The 26664-nt window shown below is 54.0% G+C and overlaps 1 protein-coding gene and 1 long non-coding RNA gene across 4 annotated transcripts; one reads left to right on the forward strand and one right to left on the reverse strand.

Moving 5' to 3' along the window:
* The first annotated feature begins 986 nt into the window (after window positions 1-986).
* NOVA2 (NOVA alternative splicing regulator 2) lies at window positions 987-26224 on the forward strand. Its single transcript, XM_042919454.1, has 4 exons — window positions 987-1083; window positions 10106-10249; window positions 15335-15501; window positions 24775-26224. The coding sequence occupies exons 1-4, from the start codon at window positions 999-1001 to the stop codon at window positions 25855-25857; spliced, it is 1479 nt and encodes a 492-aa protein (XP_042775388.1). The 5' UTR covers window positions 987-998; the 3' UTR covers window positions 25858-26224.
* Window positions 8495-16598, reverse strand: LOC122208415. Of its 3 annotated transcripts, XR_006197226.1 has the most exons (5): window positions 16270-16598; window positions 15856-16017; window positions 10120-10191; window positions 9454-9586; window positions 8495-8872 (listed from the first exon to the last, which is right to left on the reverse strand). It is a non-coding gene; the product is annotated as an uncharacterized LOC122208415 (long non-coding RNA). The 3 variants fall into 3 exon arrangements; XR_006197227.1 differs by lacking the exons at window positions 15856-16017; window positions 16270-16598 and adding an exon at window positions 10296-10405; XR_006197225.1 differs by lacking the exons at window positions 15856-16017; window positions 16270-16598 and having other exon boundaries at window positions 10120-10288.
* Window positions 26225-26664: the final 440 nt, after the last annotated feature.

Genomic DNA, 26664 nt, shown 5'->3' on the forward strand with positions numbered 1-26664 from the left:
GGATAATCGGAGAACCTGACTGAGTTGGTTGCTCTGAGGATCAAACGTAGTAAGGTTTGTGTAGCGCTTACTTAGAACCGGACCTGGCACACAGTAAGTGCTCAATAAACGTACATTACCAGTGACTGGTGGGGAAGGTGTGGATGAGCCCAGGGTCCTCATTGTAGCCTGGGGGAGCCTGGTCCCTCTCCCAGCTGCGGAAAGGGGCGTGGTCGCGCCCAGGGGGCGTGGCCCAGGCTTCAAGGACAGACCAATGGGGGCGCCGAAGGGCGCGGCCCTGACCGGCATGGGCGTGGCTTTGAGCGGGTGGGAGGGGCCAGGCCGCTGTGGGAGCCTCCGGGAAGAAGATGCTCGGGCCAGCAGCCACCGCCAGCCCTGCCGCCGCTGCCGCCCGCACCCGCCGCCCCCCGGGTCCCCACTAGCGGCCGCCTCCGCCTCCTACCTCCGGTCCCGCTCCTCCGGCCCCCCCGCCCCGAGTAGGGTCTGGGGGGCTCGGCCCTCCGGCCGGGGGAGCAAAGAGGGGGGTCCCGACCCCCCAGTGGCGCGGCCGGTCCCTGGCCTCGGTGATCTTGAGAGAGACCCCACCCCTCAGTTCTCTCTGGGCCCTGTCGGGGACTCCCCCTTGCCCTCCCGTCCGGCTCACACCCGCTCTCCAGGCTCTGTCAGCCCCCCAGAACCAGCTCCCTCCCTTCTTCCCTCTCCGGGGTTCCCCCTCCCCCATCCCTCCGCCGCCGCCCCCTCCCCCTCCCACATCCCCTTCCCTCCCCCTCCCCCACCCCCGTCCCCCGCCCCCCCCCCCCCCGACCATGAGGATGATGGCCGCCGGCGCGGTGCACGGCCTCTTCACGGCCTCCGCGGCCCCGCAGCCGCCGCCGCCCCCGCCGCCGCCGCCGCCGCAACCCCAGCCTCCCCAGCAGCCGTCGCCGCCGCCACAGCAGCCGCCGCCGCCGCCGCCGCAGCCGCCGCAGCAGCAGCAGCCGCCGCCCCAGGCCCCCCCCATGGAGCCCGAGGCCCCGGATTCCCGCAAGAGGCCCCTCGAAACGCCCCCCGAGGTGGTCTGCACCAAGCGCAGCAACACGGGAGGTGAGAAAGGGTTGCGGCTCGGTGTGGGGGAGCGGGCAGGGGGCCTCGTCTTTCTCCATCCTCCTCCCCCCTCCGTGGCAGGTGCAAGGGCTCTGGGGAGGGGAAGGGCGCCCCTCCCTAGCCCCGGGAGCTGAGAGGGGCGTTGGGGAGGGGGCCGGACCCCCTCCCCCTCTCGCCGCTGCCCCGGGCTGAGAGCTTTGTCTGCGATGAAAAGGGGTGGGGGGGGGGGAGGGGGTGGTAAGTGTCCTTGGGGGGCGCAAAGGATGGGGGGCGTGGGTCTCTCCGGGCGGGTGTCTCTGTGTCCTTGAGGGGTGTGTGATGTGACCCTTTCGGGGCAGGGGTGTTCCCGGGCTGGCGTGTCCTGGCAGGGGGGAGGGGAAGGAGTAGAGGAGGCCTGTGGACCCGGAGCTTCCCAGCCTCCCTCCCTGGGGATGTCCTGAGCAAGGGTTGTCCCAGAGGGAGGCATGAGTGGGCCATGGGCGGGATCGTGCGTGGGGACAAGCTGGGTGGGTGTGTTGGGTGAAATGGGGGAATGGGTGGGTGTGTAAACCCAGGTGGGAGAACGTGTGGCTGGGACAGGTGTGTGTGTGTGTTTGTGTGTAAGAGGCAGGGTGAGATGAGGGGCTGGGCTCTGTGTCTGAGGCTCTCAGAGGGGTAAGTGTGGCCAGGGAAAGTGTGTGCCTGTCACCCTGGAGGGGGCTGTGGCCTTGTGACACATGAGTGAGAGGGTGTGAGGGGGCGTGTGGGGGAAGCTGAATGGGCCAGCTTTGGGTGTGAGCCACGAGAGGGAGGCCGTGTGGATCCAGGAAGGCAGTTCCGTGTGTGTGACACAGGCGTGTCTGGGGTGGGGTGGGACCAGGAGAAGCTGGTGAGGGTATGTGACAAGAAAAGGGTGTGGGCGTGACTCCAAAGAGGCTGTGGCTGGGTGTGACACATGGAGGTGTGCAACGGTGACATCAGAGGGGGCGTGTGCGACAAGGGAAGGTGGGCGTATGACGGGAGAGGTTGGGGCTCCGTGGGTGAACTGCACGAGGGTGTGTAACAAGGGGAGGGAAGGATGGGTGCCTGTGTGACAGGGAACAGGGAACGTGTATAGATGACACCCAAGGGCTATGGAAAGGGAAGGGGTATGTGTGCGTGTGCGTGCGTGTGTGTGTGTGTGTGTGTAGCTGTCACAAAGGGCGGGTGTTTGTGTGAAATGGTTGAGTGTGTAACACCAGGAATGTGAGAGTGATCTGTGTGTGAGAGAGAGACAAGGGATTGTGTGTGTGTGTGTGTGTGTGTGTGTGATGTCTGAGTGTTTGACAACACAGAAGGTGTGTGCGTGGAAGACAGACGGGAGGGCCCCTCACTGTGTGTGTGACCCGAGGAGGTAGGTGTACCAGAGAATAAAGGACAAGCTGGTAACTCTAGGGGTGCAACTCTGTGGCCAGGGACTCAGGAAGGAGGTGGGGAGTCTCGGAGACCCCAGAGGCCAGCCTATTAGCTCCCTGGATGGAGGGAGACCCCAGAGCAGCCAAGCCCCTCCCCGCGGTCACCTTGGCCAAAATCTGCTTCCTCTGGCCTTTTCCTCCGGACGGGAGAGGGATGGCCTGGGGCAGACTGCGCTCCCCACCCCCCTCCACCCGGTGGGTGGGGTGGGGGCCTCCCGCCTCCTCCCCTCCGTTCTCTTTCCTCCCACTCCAGCCCCCCTCCCACTCCCGTCGCGGTGGGACAGGAATCGGGGACCCCCTGGCTGCCTGTGGGGGCGGGGGGGGGGTGTCCGGCAGAAATCGAAGGAAAGGGAAGTTGGGGGAGGGGTGAGAGGGAATTTCCTGTCCTTCTTCCTGCTCCCCCACCCCCCAGCACACACATGAATGTGTCCCAGCCAACTTCCTTCCCTCCTTCCTGCCGCGGGCCATTCCCAGTCCCGGGGAGAGCCCGACCCGGCAGCCCAGCCCTGCCCCTGCTTGAGGAAAGGGGTCTCGTCCTTCTTTGGAAGGGACTGAGGTCCTCCAGAGCTGCCTAACGGTGGTGATGCTGTGCCAAGGACGGCCGGGCCATGGGTTAATTTCCCAATACAGCCCTCTGGGGGAGGCGACCGGAGCTGCTTTCTCACAAGAGGAAAACAGGCTCTCGGCGAAACGAAGCCACTTGCCCAAGTCACACAGCTCAGGAGTTGGTGGCGCTGGGATCTATCCGGCGCTGGGATCTATCCGGCGCTGGCCTGCCTGGCTCCAAAGCCCGCGTGCTTAACCACCGTGCGCCCGGCCCCCCTCCGCAGCGGGGAGACTGGGAGGAGCCCTTAGGGACCCTCTCCTCCAGACTCTGCCACCTCCCCTCCCGTGGACCCGCGGGGAAACTGAGGCCCGGAGTTGCAGAGGGACAGTCCTCCCTTGACGCTCAGGGGGCAGCGTTGGGCGAGGATCCGGGACTTCCATCTCAACGTTGAGGGCTTCTTGCAATAATACTGTCCCGACGCGGGGGGGGGGGGGGGGGGGGGGGGGGGGATGCCGGGTCACCCTCGCGTCCCTTCTGAGCCTCAGGGTCACCATCTGGCAAGTGGGGAGATCCCAATAACCGCCCCGATAATAGTAATAATGACTAACATTATCATTGCTTGCTGCTTCAGAGGCAGCATTTCATGTAATTCTCCCAACACTCTGTGATGTAATAATTAATAATGCATTATAATAATGGCTAACATCTATGGTCTGCAGTGCGCCAGGAAGTATTATGGAAAATGCTTGGCACGGACCCGATCATTAATCCTTATAATTCTGTTATGTTACCCTTCTTACAGATGACAAACCGAGGCACAGAGAGGTTAAGTAATGTGCCCGAGGTCAGTCAGCTAACAAGAGGCAGAGTTGGGGTTTGAGCCCGGGAGACGGGCTCCGTTCTGTGGCTAGACACGATAGTGAACCCCGTTTTCAGGCGAGGAAGCCGAGGCTCAGAGGGGTGAGGGAGTTTTCTGGGGTGTCACAGCAAGTCGTGGCAGACGGGGGGTGGGGGGGCAGATTGAGCTCCTGCCCGCAGCGCCAGCCGGCCCATTCTTGGGGGCTCGTAGGAGAGGTAGCGGCTGTTACCATTGGTGTCTGTGCGGTGTGACTGACAGAGGCCACTGGGAGGGGGACAGGCTGTCCAAGCACAGGAGGACTTGGGTGAAGAGGTTGAATGGGAACTCCAGGGGGAACCCATCAGAGACACAAGTGACTGCAGTCTGGTGGGACAATAACAAAGAGTGTCACCTGCCTCCCACTCCCCCCCCCCCCGCCCGCCCGCCCAGGTACAGATGGGACTCTTTATTTACTTTTTATTTTTTTAATGTTTATTTTATTTATTTTTTGAGAGAGAGAGAGAGAGAGAAACGGAGCAGGAGTGGGGTAGGGGCAGAGAGAGAGACAGACTCCGAAGCAGGCTCCAGGCCCTGAGCTGTCAGCACAGAGCCCGAGGTGGGGCTCGAACCCGCTAACCGCAAGATCACGACCTGAGCCGAAGTCGGCCGCTTAACCGACTGAGCCACCCAGGCGCCCCCAGATGGGACCCTTAAAGTGCCACTAGAATAGCAGACTGCTGACTGTATTCCCATCTCTGTCACCCCCATACGTACAGAAACAGCCACTCTCCCCCACATGCGGGCGCGCGCGCACACCCCAGACTAGCTTAAGGCAGCGGCGTCTTGCTCCCAGCATCCCTCACTGTGTAACATCAAGACAATGTCACCAAGGGTCAAGAGCGAGACCTTCCCCCAGGGGAGGGTTCGTCGCCTCACTGCCACGTGCTTGGTGTGGGACCCTCAAGCAAGTTATTCCACGCCTCTGGGTCTCAGTCTCCGCATCTGGAAAATGGGGGCCGCGGAGATCTGCCCCTGCGCCCCTCCCGGGGCTGTCGGAGTGGGTTCAGTGAGATTGTCTCTGTGAAGCACTCGGCAAAAGGCCTGGCAGATGGGAGGCCTGGCAGATGGGAGGCCTACCCTATTGCTATTAGGGTCGGGCCGCCGCAGCCTCCACGACATCGCACCCAGCCACCCTTCTCTCACCCAGAGCCCGCATCGCCCCTTCGGCCTCTCGTCCCTTGGAAGCACGCGCCACGCCCCGGTTGGACTGCATTTCTCCCACGCACGGGCACCCCCGACGTCCACAGAGAGACTTCTTCATACACCTGACGTCCCAGCCCTCCTGGGGGGGCGCCACTGCCCCCCCGCACCCCGCCATGGCTTGCCTTTCACCAACAACACCCCCCCCACACTCCCACGACAATACCAACCTCACACCCCAGCCACCTCGGAGCTCCGTGGGACACACCCACCCTCCCGTCCCCAACCCCCCCACCCAGAGCAGGTACCCCGAGCGCCGACACCCCGGCGGCCGGTCCTCCCCAGACGTGCTGTGTCTGAAAACACCTCTACGACATACACCCCTTCGGGTCTGCCTTTGTCATTAATGACCCCCCCTTTATTTTATTATTTTTTAATGACCTCCCCCCACCCTCCACGTAAAGCCACCTCTCAGGGTCAACTCTCTGACAATAAAAGGGCCACCCTTGCCACGGCACCCCCAGTCTCTTGGGCAGCTAAACATTATTGAAGGGGAGAGGGGTATTCTTTGCCTTTTGGAAGACTCCAGAAGCATGTCTGAGGACGGTGGGCACCAAAGTTAGGGGGAGACTAGAAGGAGGAAGACAGCCCCTTCCCAAGGGGCGAATGCTTGACATTGTAGTGGGAGGAAACGATCGGGAGAGGGGAAGTTGGCATCTCGACTGCTTCGGTCCCCATCGTGGGTAAAGGGAGCTTCCTGAGTCCCAAGGGGAGCGCCAAGAGGGGGGGTGGAGGTAGGTGGGTGCAGAGTTTGGGGGTTCAGACTCTACTTCGGTAGAAGGAAGAACTTTTCCACAGGGAGAGCCTTGGTTGTTCGGACTGGGTGGGAGCGTGTGAAGTCTGGGGGCTCTGGGTTCAGCGGAGGGCCCGTGGCTGCAAGGCAGGCCGGGAAATCGCGGCCTGGCTCTTTCCTGGGGGAGGCGGGGATCACATGGGAGGGAGGGGTGCCCCCGAATGAGAGGGATGTGCAGAAGATTCCGAAGAGGAGCAGAGCGGTCTGTTGGCCACACCGGGGACTCCTGCCCTGAGTTCTGCAGGCGGGAGGTCCCAATGGTCACTCTCCACAGGAGACGGGCCTGAGGTCGGTCTGATACGGGCACCCACCCCCCACCCCCCCGCCCAGAGCACCCATAAGATGGTTTCAGGCGGTCCACGGACCAACTTTTTTTTTTTCCTTTTACCCTTGTATGTGTCTATGATATGCTTCGTGGGGGTGGGTGGGACGTAACCCGCCTTCAAACCCTGATTATGAGCAGCGATGTTCAAATGTCCTCTTGAAATAGATGCGTTTAAATGTTCAAAGGGAGCGGACTTGAGGGAAATGGACCGTGGGTCTTGTTCCGTGCTGTGTCACCAGCACCTAAAACGAGGCCTGGCACAGAGTGGGTGCCCAGGAAGGATTTGTTGGAGGAAGGGAGGGGAGGAGAAGGAGAGAAGGCAGTCGAGGGAGGGAGGGAGTCAGAGATGCTGGGCGGGAGAAGGGGCGGGGTGGGGGGGGGTGGCGATGGGGGGGGTGGCGGCTCGCTTCCATCAATGAGAGCTCCTTCCTCCTCCAAGAAGGAGAGAAAGGCCTGGGGCAGCCCCTACGGGGCACGTGATGAAGGAAGTGGGGTCTCCCCTTCCTCCGGTTGCCCAACAAAAACCTCAGACCTTAGGGGCTCGTCTCCCCGTTTGGGCCAGACGCTGTGAGAACTCTACTTGTGTTCCTGACATCAGCATCGCTAGCGATCGGGATGGAGGTAATGAGAGCTAACGTTTCTCAAGGGCTCTACGTGCCCGAGACCATCCCAAGTGCTTTATGATTTATCATTTAACGAGTTGCCGTAGCCCTAGGAGGTAGTGCTCTCATGTCCCCATTCTATCAGTGAGAAAACTGAGGCCCGGAGAGGTGAGGCGGCTTGCCCAAGGCCACGCGGCCTGTCAGTGGCAAAATTCACACTCTGTCGAGGGCTGTTTCTGCGGCTTCAAAGGGAGATTCCTGGGAAAGTGTGAGACAGAGGGAACAGAAAACGGGGTGTGTGTGTGGGTAATCAGTTTTCTTCAGAACAGATGAATACCTTCCATCTTTAAGAGGGGAGTTTGCGGAGGTGGGGGGGCGCCTGGGTGGCTCAGTCGGGTAAGCGTCCGACTTCGGGCTCAGGTCGTGATCTCGCGGTTTGTGAGTTCGAGCCCCGCATCGGGCTCTGTGCTGACGGCTCAGAGCCTAGAGCCTGCTTCGGCTTCTGTGTCTCCTCCTCTCTCTCTGCCCCTCCCCTGCTCGCGCTCTGTCTCTCTCTGTCTCTCTGTCTCTCAATAATAAATGAACGTTAAAAAAAAAAAAAAAAAAAAGAGGGAAGTTCAGGACGAGGCCCCTGGCTGGAGAGAAGAGTGGCAATGAAGTCAAAGAAGGAAAAAGAGGTTGGAACCCTTGTGAGAACGCCCTCCCCATCTTTCTGAGCCTCCCGGAGGTGGAGAGCTGGCCCCCCATCCCTGTGGCAGGTTTAGGGGCGGCGTCAGGCAAGGGGCCACCTCTGTGAGCCCAGAGAAGAAAGCGAATTCAGGAGGGGGGGTGGTGGTCAGGATGATCCACTCTGGGGGACTAATTACCTAATAGGTTTAATGGTCTGATGAGGCAAGTTTAAGAGGATTGCCTTGGGCTCAGGGCAACCCCTTCATTCTGGACCCTCTCGCCATGCCTGCAAAGCCACATCCAGCCCCTATACCCCCATCTTAACGCACCGGGGAGTTCAGAACCTTCCGTCTTAAGGGATCAAGCAGAGGTCGGCAGGGCTCCCAGCCCCCCACCCTGCCCCCACTTTTACCAGAACAGTTTCTCTCTTCTGCTCTGTGTGTTGGAGTTTCATGTGAGACATTGAAAATAGGTTTCCTTTGGTTAAAAGAAAAAAATTAAAAAACCACTGGAGGATGGTTTAAGACCTTAAGCTTTGGAAGCAGAATGGCCTGGCCCCTCCCTTCCTTTCCCCCGGGTTTATTGCATGCCTACTATGTGCCAGGCACCACACGAGTCCCTGGGACACGAGGGTGAGCTCCAGTGACATGACCCACAATGGGCCTTCTGTGATACATTGCTCTGAAGGCATAAGACAGGGAGGAGGGATCCACTCCTCCTCTGGGTTCCAGGAAAGCTTCCAAGAAGAAGCAATATTTGAGTGAGGGCCTGAAGGACAAGAGGAATTCGCTGTGGAAGGGGAGTTCCAAGCAAAGCGAATGTGCAAAGGCCCTGAGGTGGGTGGGGGGGCGAAGGGAACGTTTGAGGAGCAAAGTTATGTCTGATGGCCTGATGCACATAGTGGAAGATGAGGACGTGATGCTGGAAAGAAATGCAGGGCCAAATCACAGAGGATCTTCTACTGAGAAGTCTCCAGAATTCCCACCCTATGAGAACTTAGGGGCAACAGTTTGGTTAGAAGGTAGGAGAGGTTAGGCATGTGCCTTGAGTGCATTCACAAAGTGCTTTACACATGACCGAGAAGACTGGTCCATAAAAAAGAATGGCCACAGTCCCACAGTGGCCACTGTCACCACCTGTAGGTCTTGGAGACTGTCCTTGAGTGTGTTGGTCTTAGCTAGCAGGATCGGAAGGTGCTAAGCAAGTGGGGGCCAAGAAGGAAGCAGGATTGCGTTGGACCCTCAAGCCAGTGGCTGTCTTGGTGCCCTTGAGCAGCTGACCTTGGGCTGGTGCCTTCACTGTCTCTGCGCCTCAGTTTCCTCCTACGTAAAAATGGAGCTCATTACGCCCACCTCGTTGGGAGTTGTAGGGAATGGTTGAGGTCAAGCTTGCGAAGCACAGTGCCGGGTCCCTATTGAGCGTTGAGAACATCTCTGGAGTCCAGCCCTCCTCCCCACACCCCTCAGTGGTTCCACCAGTCAGATCGCCATTACTCCTGCCTCATGAGCATCAGAGGGATCTTCTTGAAACTTAAGTCAGACCCCATCCCTCCTCTGCTCAGAGCCTTCCCATGCTTCCCATCTCACTGGGAGTAAAAACCAAAGACCTCACCGCGGTCCACAAAGTTCTACAGCCCACCACTACCACCACCCCTCCCGGCCCTCCCCTCCCTCCGCTCTCCCACTCTCTTCCTCAGCCCCACCGACACCGGCTGCCTCACTTTCCCTCGGACAACTCAGGCACGATCCCACCCCAGGGCCTTTGCACTTGCTCCCCCAGAGAGCCACATGGTTCCCTTCCCATCTCCACAGCCTGGAGGCAGCGTATCACAACGGTCGCCAGGTTGGGTTCAAATCTCAGCACTGCCACCTACTAGCTATGTGATCTGGGGCCATCATGTTACCTTTGTTTCCTTGTCTGTAAAATGGGCTTTCAAAAAGTACGTCTTTCATGGCACCAGTGTGGAAATTCAAAGAACTGATATGCGTACAGTAGTTGGAACAGAGGTTAGCATGTCCTGGGTTCTGTAGAAGGGTCTGTTAAACAGAGAATGCCACGTTCTTGGGGAGGGCTTTCCCGGCTACCGGATCTGACCCTGCAGCTCTCCCTACAACCCCTATCTCCTTTTCCTGCCCCTTTTTGTTTCCTTGGCATACTGTCTGTCTCCCCCCCCCCCCCCGCCACCCTTCTAGAAGAATGTAGCTGTGTGAGCTCTTGGCTGAATCGCCCAAACTCTTTCGGTCTTATTTGCCTCATTGGCTTGCGAAATCAGGGAGTTTGTCTGCTTCCCTCAGGGCTGTTTCGCTAAGACAGTGCCAAGCGGGCGGTAACAGGTGCTCGGGAACTATTTGTGGAATGAATGAATGAGTGAGTGAGTGAGTGAGTGAATGAGTGAACATCATTATTTGTGTTATTTTCCCCACTGCTATTCTCATGATCATGGCCCCTGTGTGTTCCTGGGATGCCGGTGGTTTCCTGTGCCCACAACCATACCGAAGATGAAGACCCCTTCCCCTGACTCCCTCACTCCCCCCCCCCTCCGTGTGCCCCTGCAGAGGAAGGCGAATACTTCCTGAAGGTGCTGATCCCCAGCTACGCAGCAGGCTCCATCATTGGCAAGGGCGGGCAGACCATCGTACAGCTGCAGAAGGAGACAGGAGCTACCATCAAGCTCTCTAAGTCCAAAGACTTCTATCCGGGTGAGCCCTGGCCCAGGACTCTGCCCTAGGCCTCCTGTCCTCCCACCTGGGTCCTGGATAAGCGGCAAGAGCTGCCCTTGGGGCAGTAAGAGTGATGGGGGGCCTCCCCCTCCTAAGGGGACAGAGCTGCTCTCAGCCCCAGGGGCCAGGCCTGAGCAGATGGGGGTGGGGGCAGGGCAAGACAATGGGCCTGCTGCATATTCATGAGCTCATTTGCATGGTGTGCTCGCAGATGTGCCCCTTCCCACACACCTGCCCCTTTGGGTCAGTTGGAGTTGCTGGAGGGGGGTGGGCAGGGAGGCAGGTGTCAGGGTGGCCCTTGGGGCGTGGGGGGGGGGGGCAGCCATCCGTGTTGCACAGCCCCGCCGCTTCTTTGCCCCCACTCTCCCCCTGTGGATTTCCCTGTTACCCCATCTTGCCCAGTCCGGGCCGCTCTGGTTTTCTCTGTGTCATTCTTCCTATGTCCTTCTCATTCTGCTTCTGACTTTCCCAATCTCTTGTTCCCTGAGTCTCCATCCCCACCCGCCCTCTGTCCACCTCCTCCGGCTCTTCTTTTTGCTTCTATCTCTCTGATTCTGTTGGGACCCCCTCACCTCTCGTTCCCATCGGTCGGTCCGTCTCTGCTTTTCCTCTTCTCTCCCTCCCTCCTCTTTCCCCCTCTTCCTCCCTTCCCACCCCTCTCCCCAACTTTTCCTTTCCTTCCACCTCTCGTGGTCTCACGTTTTTCTTTCTCTTGCTCCTTAACTCTCTCCGGCCAGTCGTGCACTCAACCAGTATTTCTTCGATAGCACCCCTCAACGGGGTCACTCTGCCGGATTGCCCCTCATTTCTCCCTGCCTCTGCTCACCCGTCTCTCCTTTTAGGTTTCCTTCTCAGTCTCAGCCCCCTTCATGGATTTCCTTTCCTTTCTCCAAACCCAGCGTCTTTTCTGCCTGTCCTCCAGCTCTCTCTCTCCCACAACCATAACATTTTCAAGGCCCCTCCACTCCCTCTAATCCTTCTGCGTATGTCACCCCCCACTTCTCTCCCTCCCAAGACCAATGCCTGGGCTTCGACATCCAGGAATCCAGGGAAGGCCCCCAGAATTGCATCTTTGGTCCAGAGCTGGCTCTAGTTCATCCTTAATCCCCTTGGATTTTTTAGGTCAAACACCAGAGCTGTAGCCCAGGGTCAGGGCACATTCATATTCTCTCTCTCTCTCTCTCTCTCTCTCTCTCCCCCTCCTCCCTCCTCCACCCGCCCTGCCTCCCATCTCACTAAGCAGCTTTGGCAAGAGGTTTAGAGAACAGTCCAGGGAACCAGGCACACACACACACACACACGCACACACACACACACCCGCCGCTTTCCTCTTCCACCCTGGCCCAGTTTCCCCCGCACCCCCCTAGGCCCACAAGATACGGATAAGAACCTGTACCTGGGGCATTTATCCGAGGACACTTGGTTCCTTACTCCTGGATCACATTGTGTGACATGAGACACATCATCTCCTCCCATCTCAGTGACACAGCCCACAGGCCAGGCAGCTGAGATCCCCAGAGGATGGGACGGTCGTTGGCTCTCTTGGGCCAAATACCATTCACACAGGCAGCGTGAGCCAGCAACTCCCCCCAGCCCCAGGACATGCGGCCAGCGCGCGCACACACACACACACACACACCCCATTCCTGACATGGAACTTCTAGATCGTCTGGCACGTGCCGGCTCTTGACTCAGAGGTACAGGACACAGCCCTCTAATCCTAGTCCTGCCCCCAGGACTTCCCACGAACCACAGGAACACGAGAAATGAGAATGCTACTGCTTGAGACCATCAGCTTATTTCCCTCTGCTCCTGGCTAACCCCCTTTCATTAATTTATTCACCCCACATGTGCTGGACACCTACTGTATCGACAGCGATGAGGACACAGCCGTGACTGAGATGTCCCGCCCTTTCCCTCACAGATCTCACAGCCCAGGGGGGAAGACAGGCGGGACACCTTCACTGACCCAGCATGGTCAGGGCTAAGACGGGGAAGGCCAGAGGGTGGTGGCAGCCCGGCCAGGGCACCTGACCCAGCCTAGAAAGGTCAGGGAGGGCTTCCTGGAGGAGGGGCCCAGGACAATAAGTAAGAGTGAGCTAGATAAAAGCAGGGAAGAGCACTCCAGGAAGATGAACTGGCATGTTCAAAGACCGGAGGGGTAGTTGGTTCGTTGTGACTGAAGCATCCAGAACAGATGACAAATGACAATGGTAACATCCAAAGGGCCCTCTAGGCCTTATGGGTTCACACACAATCACACAGACAGATGGACACACACACACACACACACACACTGCACTTGTGTTTACTACGTGAAACAAAAACCCACCTGACCTTTAACCCCAGGGGAGGGGCAGAACACAAAGGGTGTCCCCTCCTTGGTACAGGAAACTCCAAGCCCCAGATTCCATCCTTCCAGATCATATGTGGAGAAACTGAGACCCAGAAAGCAGGTGCCCGCCCAAAGCCACACAGACTTCTGTACATCCACTCAGGCACCCTAGAGTGATTCTAAACTCCTTCTGATTTTGAGCATTTGCCCAAAACTCTGTCCCCAGAAAAAAAAAAAAAAGCACAGACACACACACTTTAAAAAAAAATTATTGATTTATAAAATAGTTGCCTTAAAGTGCAAAATCTTAAGTGAGTACTTAGTAAATCCATACACATTCTTTTTTACTATGAAAAATACAAAAGCAAAAATGTAACCATTTTGTGCCTTTCCCCCAACACACACACACACACACACACACACACACACACACACACTCTCCACACACTCCATATTTAGCACAGGGTGTCTCAGTGGTTAAAAGCCCAGGCTCTGAAGCCAGACGCCTGCATTCAAAACCCTGAACTTTCACTACTGGCTGAGTGAACTTGGACAAATCCCAAACCTTCTCTGTGCCTCAGTGTCCTTAGCAGTAAATCAAGAATCATCGTGCTGCCTACCTCATCCTTTAAGTGCACGAATATATACCGAGTGCTCAGATCGGTGCCTAGTACTTGGTATTTTGGAAGCACCAGCTGTCATTACTGGTCGCTCTTTCAGGGGTTAACCGAACCCCTTCCCCCACAAAGCCCTTGTGGACCCCAGTTAAGAACGACAAAGAGTGGGAAGTCACAGACTCCTGAGCTGGAAGGGAGCCACGCAGAAATGGAGAGAGGAGCCACTCTAGCCAGGCTGTCCCTAGGGCCACCCCGCCCCCCTCCCCCCAGTTCCCACCCTGACCCACACCCTTTCCTATTTACACCCAGACGGAGGCAGCCTGCACGCTGACTCACCCTTGGCTCAGACCAATCCATTGTTCTGGGGTTGGGGGGAATAAGAGTGAGTAACGGCGGCCCAAAGGATATGGGGGATGTCAAGTACACAAGTGACCCAAGACAGTGATACCCAGATGCATGGAGAGACTGCCAGATGCCAGGCTGAGACATGGCAAGGGAGGGGTCAGAGTGGAAACACCATCGTGCTGCACTAGAACGCCCACAGGACGCCAGACACTCACCCCCAGATGTCCCAGACGCCCGGGCACACGAAGCCCGGCACACACTCAAGACCTTCTACAAACCCAGGGAGCTAATGGTCCTGCCGGCAGAGTCCCACCCCGGGGAGAGAGACAGATACCGGTTCCACACACGAAACATGCCTGGCTCCCCCGGGCACTCATACAATTGTCACACGGACCAGTCATAGTTGAACACCTAGAGGTTGTCTCTTTCTTGCCAACACTCCCACTGACATCCAGTCTCAAAGTGATACACACTCGTCACACAGCCTCAATGCTGCTTCATGAGATTCTTTGTTTCTGTGTCTCAAGCTCTCATGTTCTACCAGCCCGGTTCTCACCAATAGTATACATACCCTTGAACTTCACAGTGACATCCAAGTCTTTCCCCTGCATAACAGTGCACATATCTTTACTGGATTCACTATATCACGCGGTCTCTCCCACTCTTTCTCTTACACACATACACAGATAAAGATAATTTAGCCAGTCCTGCCCAAGTATACACATGCATGTATGTGTGTGCGCGCACACACACACACACACACACACACACACCACTCACTCAAACAGCCTAAGAGATATATTCACACTGGTTAGAGTATCACCCAGAGTCTCTGTCCCACACACATATATCCCAGCACCACCCAGAGTTGGCTTCTCTTCTCCTAGCTGTCTCCCCACCTCTGATACACACACACACACACACACGCACGCACGCACGCACACACACGCACACACACGCACACACAATAAGCATGCCTAGATTAGAACCACAGCCAATATCTAGGCGATCTCCAGCAAAGGCATCCACCCCACCCTCCTTTCTCCATCCCTGAGTTCCTGCCCTTCCACAAGTTGCCTCCTCTCTCCCCTGTCCACACCCTTGCCCTCCCCCACCCTTCAGCCCTCCATCTGGTGGGTCCAAGCAGGCACTCAGGCCTCTCTTCTGCCTCCCCCATCCCCCAGCCCTTCCCCATCCTCTCCAAAAGCCCAGAGGCCTTCGCTGCAGGCTTTCAGGGGTTGCCACGGCAACGGGGCTTCGTCCCTCGTCCCCCTGGGGGTGGGCTGAGGACCCGGCCAGCCAGACCGATAAGGGGGTTCCAGTTACTGTGGCAACCATTGCAGGCCTGAGCTCTCTCCGCTTCTGGGGGGGGGGGTTGGTTGGAGGGAGGGAGTGAATGGTTGCCAGAGCAACCGGGAGCCGGCAAGGACTGGGAAGAGGCAGCTGAGCCCTGTCTCCCCTGCCCTGGGCTGCTGTGGGCATCGCAAAGCACTTAAGCATCATCCTTCCATCCCCCTGGGGTTGTTTTGGGGGAGGGACACGAAGTACAGATTATGAAACAGGCATTCCACTCACTTTTCCAGCTACTCATCATGGCCTGAGAACCCTGGATGCCAGCTTCCCCAGGCTTACTTACCATGTGATCTGGGCCCAGTCAGGTTCACTTTCTGGACCTAGGTTTTCTCTTTCCATTAAGTGGGACCTGTCTCCCAGGAATTTTCCTATTCCTGTCTGATGAGTGTGCCCTCTCTCTCCCTTGCTCAACAGGAACCACAGAGCGAGTATGCCTGGTACAGGGCACAGCAGAGGCCTTGAATGCTGTGCACAGCTTTATTGCTGAGAAGGTCCGAGAAATCCCACAAGCAATGACCAAGCCTGAGGTGGTCAACATCCTTCAACCCCAAACCACGATGAACCCCGACAGAGCCAAGCAGGTCAGCAGGGGCAAAGGCTGGGTTTCTGTAAAACCGGTGAGGTTCGGAGAAGACACTTCTCCCATACCACTGGGTTACTGTGGAAGTTTAATGGGGTAACGCCGATAAGAGGTTTGTCAATCAAATACATGGTAGTAGTTAGTTAGTCCTATTATTAGGGAATCAGCCTAGGGACTCCAAAACTCTTGGAGTGGGCTTGATTCAGAGAGAGAGTGAAAGTTTGGGAGAATTTGGCCCAGACAGCCCCCCCCCTCCAACTTATCCCTCCTTCCTGGGATTCTCTAGACCCTCTCTTTCCTTCCACCTCATCCCATTGTCTCCCAGAGCAACCTGCCTCCCACTTCCTGTTCTCACCGGAAGTGGCTTCAGTGACAGCCCATCCTCATCCAGAAGAGTTTAGAAATGACTTCATACTCCCTCTCTCCATGAATTATTGTATGAGAGTAGCCACCATTTTGGAGAAGTGGTATTTCGCTAGCGAGAGAGAAGGCACGTCCCTCTCCTACACAGCGCTCTCTAGGAGGGATGAAAGGAGGAGGGCCGGTCCTCTTGGTTGCCTCAGTTACTGGGAAGCGGTGGCGTAGGGGCGTGGCAGCGAGGGGACCAATCACTCTCCCAGCCTCTCTGGTTGCCATGACCACGGCGCTCACCGGGCAGGTGGGCTTGCGGCAGGGGCCCTGGAAGCGTGGCCCCGAATGGGTAGGAGGCGGAGGGGAAGGGAACTGCGCGCACTCCTGCTTTTCTCTCCCTTTCCCCGCTCCCATATACTTGCGCAGACGAGGCAAAGGGGAGAGAGTCCCTGGCAGGAAGACAGGCCACTTGTGAGGGTTCCTTAACGTCTGCCTAGAAGCAAAGACAAGAGACAGACCCTCGGTAAAGGAATCTGGAATTCTTGGGAATTCTTGTTGCCCTGAGATGGGAGAAACCACGGACCTGAGTTCCCCCAAGCTCCTGGGAAAACGGTGGGCGGAAAACCCTGGAAGAATGCTGCCTAGCGGATCGTTCCCAAAAAAGACTTCGGGCTTGGGGGTTTGGAGCGCGGCTGCTGTCCTTGGTGCTGAAGCGTCTCTGCCCGGTCTCTCCCGATTCCCTTCCCACGGGCAGGCCACAGTTTACACACAGTTTACAGGGTCGCAAGGATATTGCCTCTTCCCTCTGCCTTGGTGGCGGCCTCAAAGGGCTCCAAGTTCACGAAGAGTTTGCACGTGTTGCAGAGAAATGGGGTCAGCACCATCTGCGCCTGATCCTTCCACCCCACCTCCTAATCCACAGGAATTCAGAGGTAGTGGAATCGAAAGGTTATAGAACCAGGATTTTTCCTCCCCTTACTTATTACTGGGGGCTTCAAAGAATGAAAGAGTTGAGACTGAAGGCTCAGGCTCTGGAGTCAGATGTTGAGTTGAATCTTACTCTGATAATGTACTTCTTACCTGTGCGACCTTGAACAAGTGACTTGATTTCTCCATGCCCCAAATTTTCTCATCTGCAAAATGAGATTCACTAGGGTACCTACTGAAGGGCAGTGATTAGTGCTCCCTGGTTTTTAAAAAAGCACATAGCATGTATGCCTAATACATAGAAAGTTCTCAAAAAATGTTAGCTGCCGTTATTAGGGGATTTTTAGGTCGGGAGATGGGTCTCCTCTCTTTCTACATTGGACTTGCTGTGTTACTCTGGGTCCCTTTCCCTTCTGTAAGCCTCAGTTTCCTTTCTTTACAGTGTGGAAGCTGGGCCAAATCAGGGATTATAAATTGAAATGCCTCCAAGATTCAGCAAGGGAACATAAAGAATTGAGGACTCTGGCCTCATCAGAGAGATATAATGCCCTAAACGGGGCAGCTGCTACTCAGCTCCACTTAATTCTTGCCTTTTGGGAATGTAGACAAAGTGTGGCCACATCTTCCACATTTTTCAAAAGAAGCCAGAAATATTTGAAATCGACTGATTTTTAAAGGTTGGCTCAGTCTTAAAAACACTATGTATGGGGCACGTGGGTGGCTCGGTCGGTTAAGCATCTGACTCTTGATCTCAGCTCAATTCTCGATCTCAGGGTCGTTGAGTTCAAGCCCCACACTGGGCTCTACACTGGGCATGGAGCCTACTTAAAAACAAAACAAAACAACTATGTGGCTGTGGGCTGCCTATGGCCCGAGGACCATCAGTTTGCCACCTCTGGACTACACCAGTGGTTCTCAGCCCTGGCTGATATCTTATCCTCTAGGTAGCATAGAATGCAGATTCCTGGGTCCCAGCCCAGAGCCACTGAATCAGAATTTCTGGGGTGAAGACTTGGGACTCTGAATACAGATTCTGGACTGGGATCAGATCCTGGCTCTATTACTTACTATCTGTGTGACCTTGAGCAAGTTATTTAGCCTCTCTTGCCTCTGTTTTCCAATCCATAAAATGTGATAATAGTACCTAACCTATGCTTGTAGGATGGTTATAGAAATTAAGTAAATTACTCTACAGAAGTGTTTACAGCAGTGTCTGGCCTATGGAAGCACTGTTAGCTTCTGCTATTATTATTATCATCATCATCATCATCATTATCATTATTACTATTTGAAAATTTCCACAGACTTGCAAATCATGGAGACAGATGGTCTCTCAGGTCTTTCTGGCCCTAAAACTCCTACAGTTCTATGGCTCTGTGATTTCAAGATTCTAGACATACATTATTCTAAAACTCTGTCCATGAAACTGCACCTTGCGATCTCTCTAAGATGCTGTGGTTCTACCACCTGACCCTATCATGAAGACAGCTACCATTTTCTGAGGGTTTCCCATGTGGCAGGCATTCCCATCACTGAATGTTCCCAATAGTCATACGGAGTAGTAGTGGTTGTGTCGGTGCTGGAGATAAGGAAACTGAGGCACAGAGAGGTGAAGGCATTTGCTCTTACCATGTTTTGGTGAACAATTACGTCATCCTTTTGCCCTCTGAAGTGCTGTATCATACTAAATACCTCTTTACTCTTAGGTCTGGTTTTGTGCATTCTGTTCTATCTGCTTGACTTGTCTGACATTTTTCTGATGATATATATATATTTTTTAATAACGGCTGTGTTGAGATATAATTCGCATGCTGTAAAGTTCACCATCTTAACGTATACAATTTATTGGTTGTTCAGTATACTCACAAAGCTGTGCGTCGATCACCTAATGTAATTCCAAAACGTCTTCACCACTCCAAAAAGAAGACTCATACCCCTTGGCAGTCACAGCCATTCCCTAGCCCCACTCCCTGTCCCTCCCAACCACTAACCTACTTTTGGTGTCTATGGATTTGCCTATTCTGGATGTTTTATATAAATTGAATGATATAATATGTGGCCTTTGGTGTCTGGCTTCTTTCCCATAGCCTCATGTTTTCAAGATTAATCCGTATTGTAGGGGCGCCTGGGTGGCTCAGTTGGTTAAGCGTCCGACTTCGGCTCAGGTCATGATCTCACGGTCTGTGAGTTCAAGCCCCGCGTCGGGCTCTGTGCTGACAGCTCGGAGCCTGGAGCCGGGAGCCTGCTTCCGATTCTGTGTCTCCCTCTCTCTCTGACCCTCCCCTGTTCATGCTCTGTCTCTCTCTGTCTCAAAAATAAATAAACATTAAAAAAAATTAAAAAAAAAAGATTAATCCGTATTGTAACATAGACCAAAACTTCCTTGTTTTTTATGGCCAAATAATACTTCACTCGATGGAGAGACCACATTTTGTTTGTCTATCAGTTGATAGTCCTTTGGGTTGTTTCTACTTTTCAGCTATTATGAATAATGCTGCTAGGAACATGTGTGGGCATAGTTTTCCGTTCTTTGGGGTATATACATGTGAATGGAATTGGGTCAGATGATATGTTTAACTTTTTGAAGAACCGTTAGGCCATTTTTAAAGTGACTGTGCCACAGATGTGAGATGTAAATCCAGGTCTGCCCATGGGGGTAACAACCATTTCCTGAGTACCTACTATGAGCACATATTAACTGGATGCTTCACATGGCACCTAACTTAGCACATAGCAGGTGCTCAGAAAATGCTGCTGGTTTGAAACGGATGATGATATGCCCATAAGAGCCAAGCAGAAACATAACTAAGGGGCAGTAGTTCCTTACTGAAGCTCATCATCCCATGAATGATCTCAGGCCTCACACAAATTCTGTGGAGGAGGAATGAATAGCCCCATTTTACAGACGAGAAAACGGAGTCTCAAAGAGGGTATGTCCCTTGCCCAGCATTAGTGGTAGAGCCAGGATGTTGAACCCGAGATCACCAATATATAAAAACTAGGGTGCTTCCCATTCTACAAATCAGAATTTCCAATTAATCTAGAAAACTCATATCAGGCTGAGTTTTCTCCCTCCCTGCCTACACACACACACACACACCACCACCACCACCACCACCACCAGGTGAGATACACCTGGCCTCCTCCATCCAGTTCCATTCCTGCTTGGTCCTGTGGACACATTATTGTTCCTTCTTCCATCCATCCATCCATCCATCCATCCACACACTTTTTGCTGTATGCGTACCAGGCATTCCCCGAGGCCCCAAGAACCCAGTAGTCAACAATCCAGACAAAAATCTCCACCCTTGTGGATCTTACATTCTTTCTTGGGGACACCAAAAACCAGAAAATGAATAAAATAAGTAAATGGCAGAGAGTGAAAAGTGCTATGAAGAAAAATAAAGCAGAAAAGAGGAGGAAAGAGCACTGGGGCATTTTTTTCTCCTTTTTATTTTGAAAATGTTTAAAAGTAACACTGAACTCTCTACACACTGCACTTACATTCACCAATTGTTAACATCTGCTTTACCTCTTCACACACACACACACACACACACACACACACACTGGTTGGTTTTATTTGTGTGTTTGTTGGGTTGTTTCTTTATTTTTGCTGATCCACTTGAGAATAAGTATAAACGTCATGACTCTTCACCCCTACATTCTTCAGCATGCGTCTCCCAAGACTAAGGGCGTGTCCTATATTGTTATGTTACTATTATCACACCTACAAAAGCTAACACCAATTCCATAGTTTAAGTTAATAAAAAGCTCATATTCACATTGTCCCCAAATATCTTTTATATCTATAAAGTATTTTTCTTTAAAAAAAATTTTTTTTAAGGTTTGTTTTTGAGAGAGAGAGAGATAGCGCCAGCAGGGGAGGGGCAGAGAGAGGGAGACACAGAATCCGAAGCAGGCTCCAGGCTCTGAGCTGTCAGCACAGGGCCCAATGCGGAGCTTGAACCCTTGAACCGAGAGATCATGACCTGAGCTGAAGTTGGACGCTTAACCGACTGAGCCACCCAGGCACCCCTATAAAGTATTTTTCTATCCAAGAATATTCATGCATTGCATTGGGTTGTTATGCCTCATTACTCTCTTTTAATCTAGAATAGCCTAACATATATTAGACTATATATTTTAGTCTATATATTACATAGACTATATACTTATAAATATAGTCTAATATATATAAGACTATATATTTATATATAATTATATATAGTATATATAAATATATGCTATATATTTATATATAAATATATATGGTGTGTATATATATACTATATACACTATAGTATATATAATATATATAATATCTATAATATATACATATTATATATATAATATATATAATATGTATATAATATGTACATATTATATATTATATATATATATATATATAAAGATTTTTTAAAGTAATCTCCACACCCAATGAGCGGCTCAAAATTGTAACCCTGAGATCAAGACTCACTGTCTACAGACTGAGCCTGCCAGACACCTCATCTACTATGTATTTTGAAGGTAGTGGCAACAGGGTTGCTGATTGGGTGTTGAGTGGGAGAGAAAGAGAAGACTCCTAAGTCTTGAGCCTGTGAAGTGAAAGAGTGCAGTTTCCACATACTGACATGAGGAAGACCATGGCAGAAACACATTTGAGAAGATGAAGAGTTTCACTTCGGACTTCTAAGTCTGAGGTGTCCATTCTACATGATACTAGCGATGTGAGGTTAGCAGTTGGATACAAGTCTGGAGGTGTTTGTATAGGGACAGAAAATAAGCAAAATAAACAAGCCTTGATAATTGGGGTGGTAAGGTCCCTCCAAGGAGGTGCATTTGTGCAAAAACCTGAATGATGAGAGAGGGGAGTCTTCTTTTCTGGGAAGGAACATCCTTAGTAAGGGAACAGCAGGTGCAAAGGCCCCGAGTCTGGACCAAGCTTGCAAGTTGGAGGAACAGCAGGGAGTCTAGTAGCCTGCGCAGGGGTCAGCGAGAGGGAGCGAGGGAAGAGTTGAAGTCGGCTCACACAGAGCAGAGCAAGGAGAGCAGTCGTTCTCAGTTTTGTCAAAGCCCACGCCCTCTTTCTCCTGCAAATATTTTTCCCACCCCACTTAACTCTGAAATTATACACACACACATACACACGCTCATTGCGGCACATGAGAAAATGCATATGATGTCGATATATTACATATCTAAATCTGTCATATCTTTAACAGTCGTATTGAGATACTCATTCGCACCCGTACAATTCACCCATGTAGAGTGTGCAGTTTGAAGTTTTTAGTATATGCAGAATTGTGCATCCATGCCCACAATCAATTCTAGAACATTTCATTTCCTCAAAAAGCAACCTTGATCCCCTTAGCTATCACTCCTCAATCCCCACAGCTCAGCAGCACCACCACCCCCACTCCAGGCCTAAGCCACCGCTAATCTACTTCCTGTGTCTATAGATTTCCCAGCTCTGAACATCCATATAAATGGAATCGTACAATAGGTGGTCTTTTGTGTCTGGCTTCGTTTCACACAGCGTGTTTTCTAGGTTCATCCACGTTGTAGCCTGGGTCGGTACTTGGTCCATTTAAGTTGACTGCCAAAGAATACTCCATTGTACGGATGTACGTTTTCTTTATCCCATAAGACTTTTTTACATAAGAAATGAAAGGAAGGCTATTTGTTATAAAATGAGATGGATTTTAACATGTAAGTGTTCAGCCAGGACCCCAGTAGAAGTAACGAAATAGTCACCTGCCCACACCTCACCCAGCCTGAGCGAAAGAGACAGGGACAAACACAGGGATCCAGGGTGTAGCATCGGACACATAAATAATATATGTGGTGTTACTACTGTTGTCACGTTTTATTTTTAAATGACGCACGACTCTTGGTGAAATTCAAAACAAAACAAGGTACTATCTTCCCTTCATTTACTGATTGGTTGCATTCCTGGCAATTTCAGTCGATCTTAAAACCATTGGGGGGAAACAAAATTAGGTACTTACATGGATCATGGGGCTCAGGTTTGGGCTCTGAGATTTATAAACAGACTTTTTACCGAGATGAATGTCCAGGGAGGCATTTAAAATCCATATAGGGGTCACCTGGGTGGCTCAGTCAAGTAAGCATCCGACTTCGGCTCAGGTCATGATCTCACAGTTTGTGAGTTTGGGCCCCGCATCGGGCTCTGTGCTGATGGCTCAGAGCCTGGAGCCTGCTTCGGATTCTCTGTCCTGGGCTCTCTGCGCCCCTTCCCTCCTCATGCTCTGTCTCTCTCTCTCACACACACAAAAATAAATAAACATTAAAAAAATTTTTTTAATAAAAATAAAAGCCACGGGGACCTGGACGGTTCATCCTTGTGAAGAACTGACTCTCACATTCTGGGGTGCAAATACCCAAGGCCCTGCCCACTGAATGCCTGTATCTGCTTCCAGTCACCATGACAACCAAAACCGCTCCCACAAATGTCCCAAACACCCCCCAGGGGCTGGCTCAGGGGCAGAGAGGAGACACAGGGGTGACAGCGTCAGGGGGTGGAACCCACAGGTCTGACAGGACACGGGGAAGACTGAGAAAGAGGAATTTAGGTGTGGAAATGCTCTCGGATATGTGAAAGGAGAATTTGGGCATTGAAATCTCCCCGCTGGAATTCAGACTGATCGGATTTGCAGCGGCAAAGGACCGGCTGCTCTGCACCCCAGTAGGGGACCACTGTTATTTAAGCGATCGATTTTCTCCCTGCCTTCGCCGGTGTAAGGTCTTGTTATCTTCATTCTACACCTAGAACAACCGTATTAGACTGCTAGGGCTGCCCTGACAAAGCGCCACCGGGTGGCTTAAGCAACAGAAGAAATTCATTCGCTCCCAGTTGCTGAGACTGGAAGCCTGCGATCTGGGGCAGTGTTGGTTTCTTCGGAGGCTTCTCTCCTTGGCCTGCCGGCGGTCGTCCTCTCTCTCTGTGTTCTCATGCGGTCTTCCCTCTGTGCTGTGCGTGCCTGTGTCCTAATCCCCTCTTCTTCTAAGGACGCCAGTCCTATTGAATCAGGACCCACCCCGGTAGCCTCACTTAACCTTAGTTGCTTCCTGAAAGACTCTGTCTCCAGGGGCACCTGGGTGGCTCAGTAGGTTGAGGTCGGAATTCGGCTCAGGTCATGATCTCACAGTTCGTGAGTTCCAGCCCTGCGTCAGGGCTGTGTGCTGACGGCTCAGAGCCTTGAACCTGCTTCAGATTCTGTGTCTCCTTCTCTCTCTAACCCCACCCCCACCCTGCCCTCTCTCTCTCTCTCTCAAAAATAAACATTAAAAAAAATCAAAAATAAAAGACCCGCTCTCCAAATACAGCCCTATTCCGAGGCACTGGGGATCATGTGAATGGTGGGGACAACAATTTGGCTGATAACAAAAAGAGGTTAAGGGAGGCGACCTTGACATAGGGCAGGAAACACCATGGAGCAGGAATCCGTGAGTCTGGATTTCAGCTCCTTCGCTATCTGGGTTACCTTGGGGCAAGTCCCTTGGTCTCTTAGGCCTCAAGTGGCTCATCTGTAAAATGAGACTTAACGAGTCCTTTTCTGGGGCTGGGAGTCAGAGTGTTCAATGAGCTAGAAGGCTGGGGCACCAGTGCAAGTGGGGAACAGTGTCCTGGAGGGGGCCCACTGGGTCAGCCATTAGGCCTTTAAGGTGCGGGATGGAAGAGAGGTCCCAGGGGCCCCAGAGGCATGGGACAGGGTGGCTGAGCGCCTACTGAGGGGACTTGGAGTATTAGCCCTTTTTACTTATTTGTTTTTTTAACCAACCTATATGGAAGCATTTCACTTTTTAACAACCCATAGGACCCTGGGGTGCATTTCAAGGGGCACACCGGGCCTGGTTTGGGGCACTTGAGAGCAGGGGGGCGAGAATGACTTAAGACGGCCAGCCCCAGACTGATTTACTGTTCAGTCTCCACCCACCATCCTAAAGACCCTCCCTCTCCCTCCACACGCAGGCCAAGCTGATCGTCCCCAACAGCACCGCGGGCCTGATCATCGGCAAGGGGGGCGCGACAGTGAAAGCCGTGATGGAACAGTCGGGTGCCTGGGTGCAGCTGTCCCAGAAGCCAGAGGGCATCAACCTTCAGGAGCGCGTGGTGACAGTCAGCGGCGAACCGGAGCAGGTGCACAAGGCCGTGAGCGCCATCGTGCAGAAGGTACAGGAAGACCCCCAGAGCAGCAGCTGCCTCAACATCAGCTACGCCAACGTGGCTGGCCCCGTGGCCAACTCCAACCCCACCGGCTCACCGTACGCCAGCCCCGCTGATGTGCTGCCCGCCGCCGCCGCCGCCTCGGCCGCCGCCGCCTCCGGCCTGCTGGGCCCCGCGGGGCTGGCGGGCGTGGGCGCCTTTCCGGCCGCCCTGCCGGCCTTCTCAGGCACCGACCTGCTGGCCATCAGCACGGCGCTAAACACGCTGGCCAGTTACGGCTACAACACCAACTCCCTCGGCCTGGGCCTCAACTCGGCCGCAGCCTCCGGGGTCCTGGCCGCCGTGGCCGCCGGTGCCAACCCCGCCGCCGCCGCCGCGGCCAACCTCCTGGCGTCCTACGCGGGGGAGGCCGGGGCCGGGCCGGCCGGAGGGGCCGCCCCGCCTCCACCCCCGCCCCCCGGAGCCCTGGGGTCCTTCGCCTTGGCCGCAGCCGCCAACGGCTACCTCGGGGCCGGGGCGGGCGGCGGGGCGGGCGGCGGGGGCGGCCCGCTGGTGGCCGCCGCAGCTGCGGCAGGGGCCGCCGGGGGCTTCCTGACGGCCGAGAAGTTGGCGGCCGAGAGTGCCAAGGAGCTGGTGGAGATTGCGGTGCCTGAGAACCTGGTGGGGGCCATCCTGGGCAAAGGGGGCAAGACGTTGGTGGAGTACCAGGAGCTGACGGGCGCCCGCATCCAGATCTCCAAGAAGGGAGAGTTCCTGCCAGGCACGCGGAACCGGCGGGTCACCATCACGGGCAGCCCTGCGGCCACGCAAGCCGCTCAATACCTCATCAGCCAGCGGGTCACCTACGAGCAGGGAGTGAGGGCCTCAAACCCCCAGAAAGTGGGATGAGGCCTGTGGTGTCTGCTCCCACCCTCCTTCCTGTCCCTTCTCCTCCTCTTCCTTCTCCTCCCCCTCCCCCACACCCCCAACTCCTGACCTCAGCTCGGTGTAGTCCTGCTCCTCGTGGGATGGGGCTGGGGTAGGCCTGACTGCACCCCCCCTTCTGGTAGTCATAGGCAGGATTGAGTGCTGGCTGGGGATGGGGCCCAGAAGCTCCCTCCCCAGCCCTGAACTGACCCCTCCTTCCCTCCCTATGCTTGACTGGGCCTGACCCTCCTCTCCCAGGGCCCAGGTCTGTGTGATATCTGTATATATTGCATTTTGTTGATTTTAATAGAAAACAAAGCGTTATTTTCTCTTTCTTTCCCTCCTTTTTTTTTTTCTTTTTATTTTCCTTTTCTTCTACTTCTTCTTTTTTGTTTTGTTTTTTTTGTTTGTTTGGTTTGGTTTGTTTTGGTTTGGTGTTTTGGTAAGGATTTCCGCCCCCCCCCCCCCCTTAGAAGTTTTTGTTTCCATATGGGAGGAGGGGAGGGAGCCTCTGGGCCACCTAGAATGAGGGGCCTCCCCAAAACAACACCCCACCTCTCCTGCTTTCGGTTCCAGATCTGAAGGAAGGGATGGGAGTAGAGGTAGCCGAGGAATCTGAGCTGAAATGGGGTATTTGGAGCAGGGACCCCAGAGTTCCCAGATCTTCTCAGCGGCTCTACCCCTCTTGGAATTGCCCCTTCTAGGTGGGACTGTTCACTGTTCTGTTGTCAGGTTGTTATGGTGGGGGAAGGGGGTGGGGGAGCGGTGTGCAGTGCCTGCTGGGAATGA

The sequence above is a fragment of the Panthera leo genome, chromosome E2 (genome assembly GCF_018350215.1).
Source record: "Panthera leo isolate Ple1 chromosome E2, P.leo_Ple1_pat1.1, whole genome shotgun sequence".
Lineage (NCBI taxonomy): Eukaryota > Metazoa > Chordata > Mammalia > Carnivora > Felidae > Panthera > Panthera leo.

Bases quoted from the DNA above. Each gene is read 5' to 3' on its own strand.
- NOVA2 (XM_042919454.1), top strand. From the start codon at position 999: ATGGAGCCCGAGGCCCCGGATTCCCGCAAGAGGCCCCTCGAAACGCCC. The intron at 1,084-10,105 runs GTGAGAAAGGGT...GTGCCCCTGCAG, and splicing joins CAAGCGCAGCAACACGGGAG to AGGAAGGCGAATACTTCCTG. The intron at 10,250-15,334 runs GTGAGCCCTGGC...CTTGCTCAACAG, and splicing joins GTCCAAAGACTTCTATCCGG to GAACCACAGAGCGAGTATGC.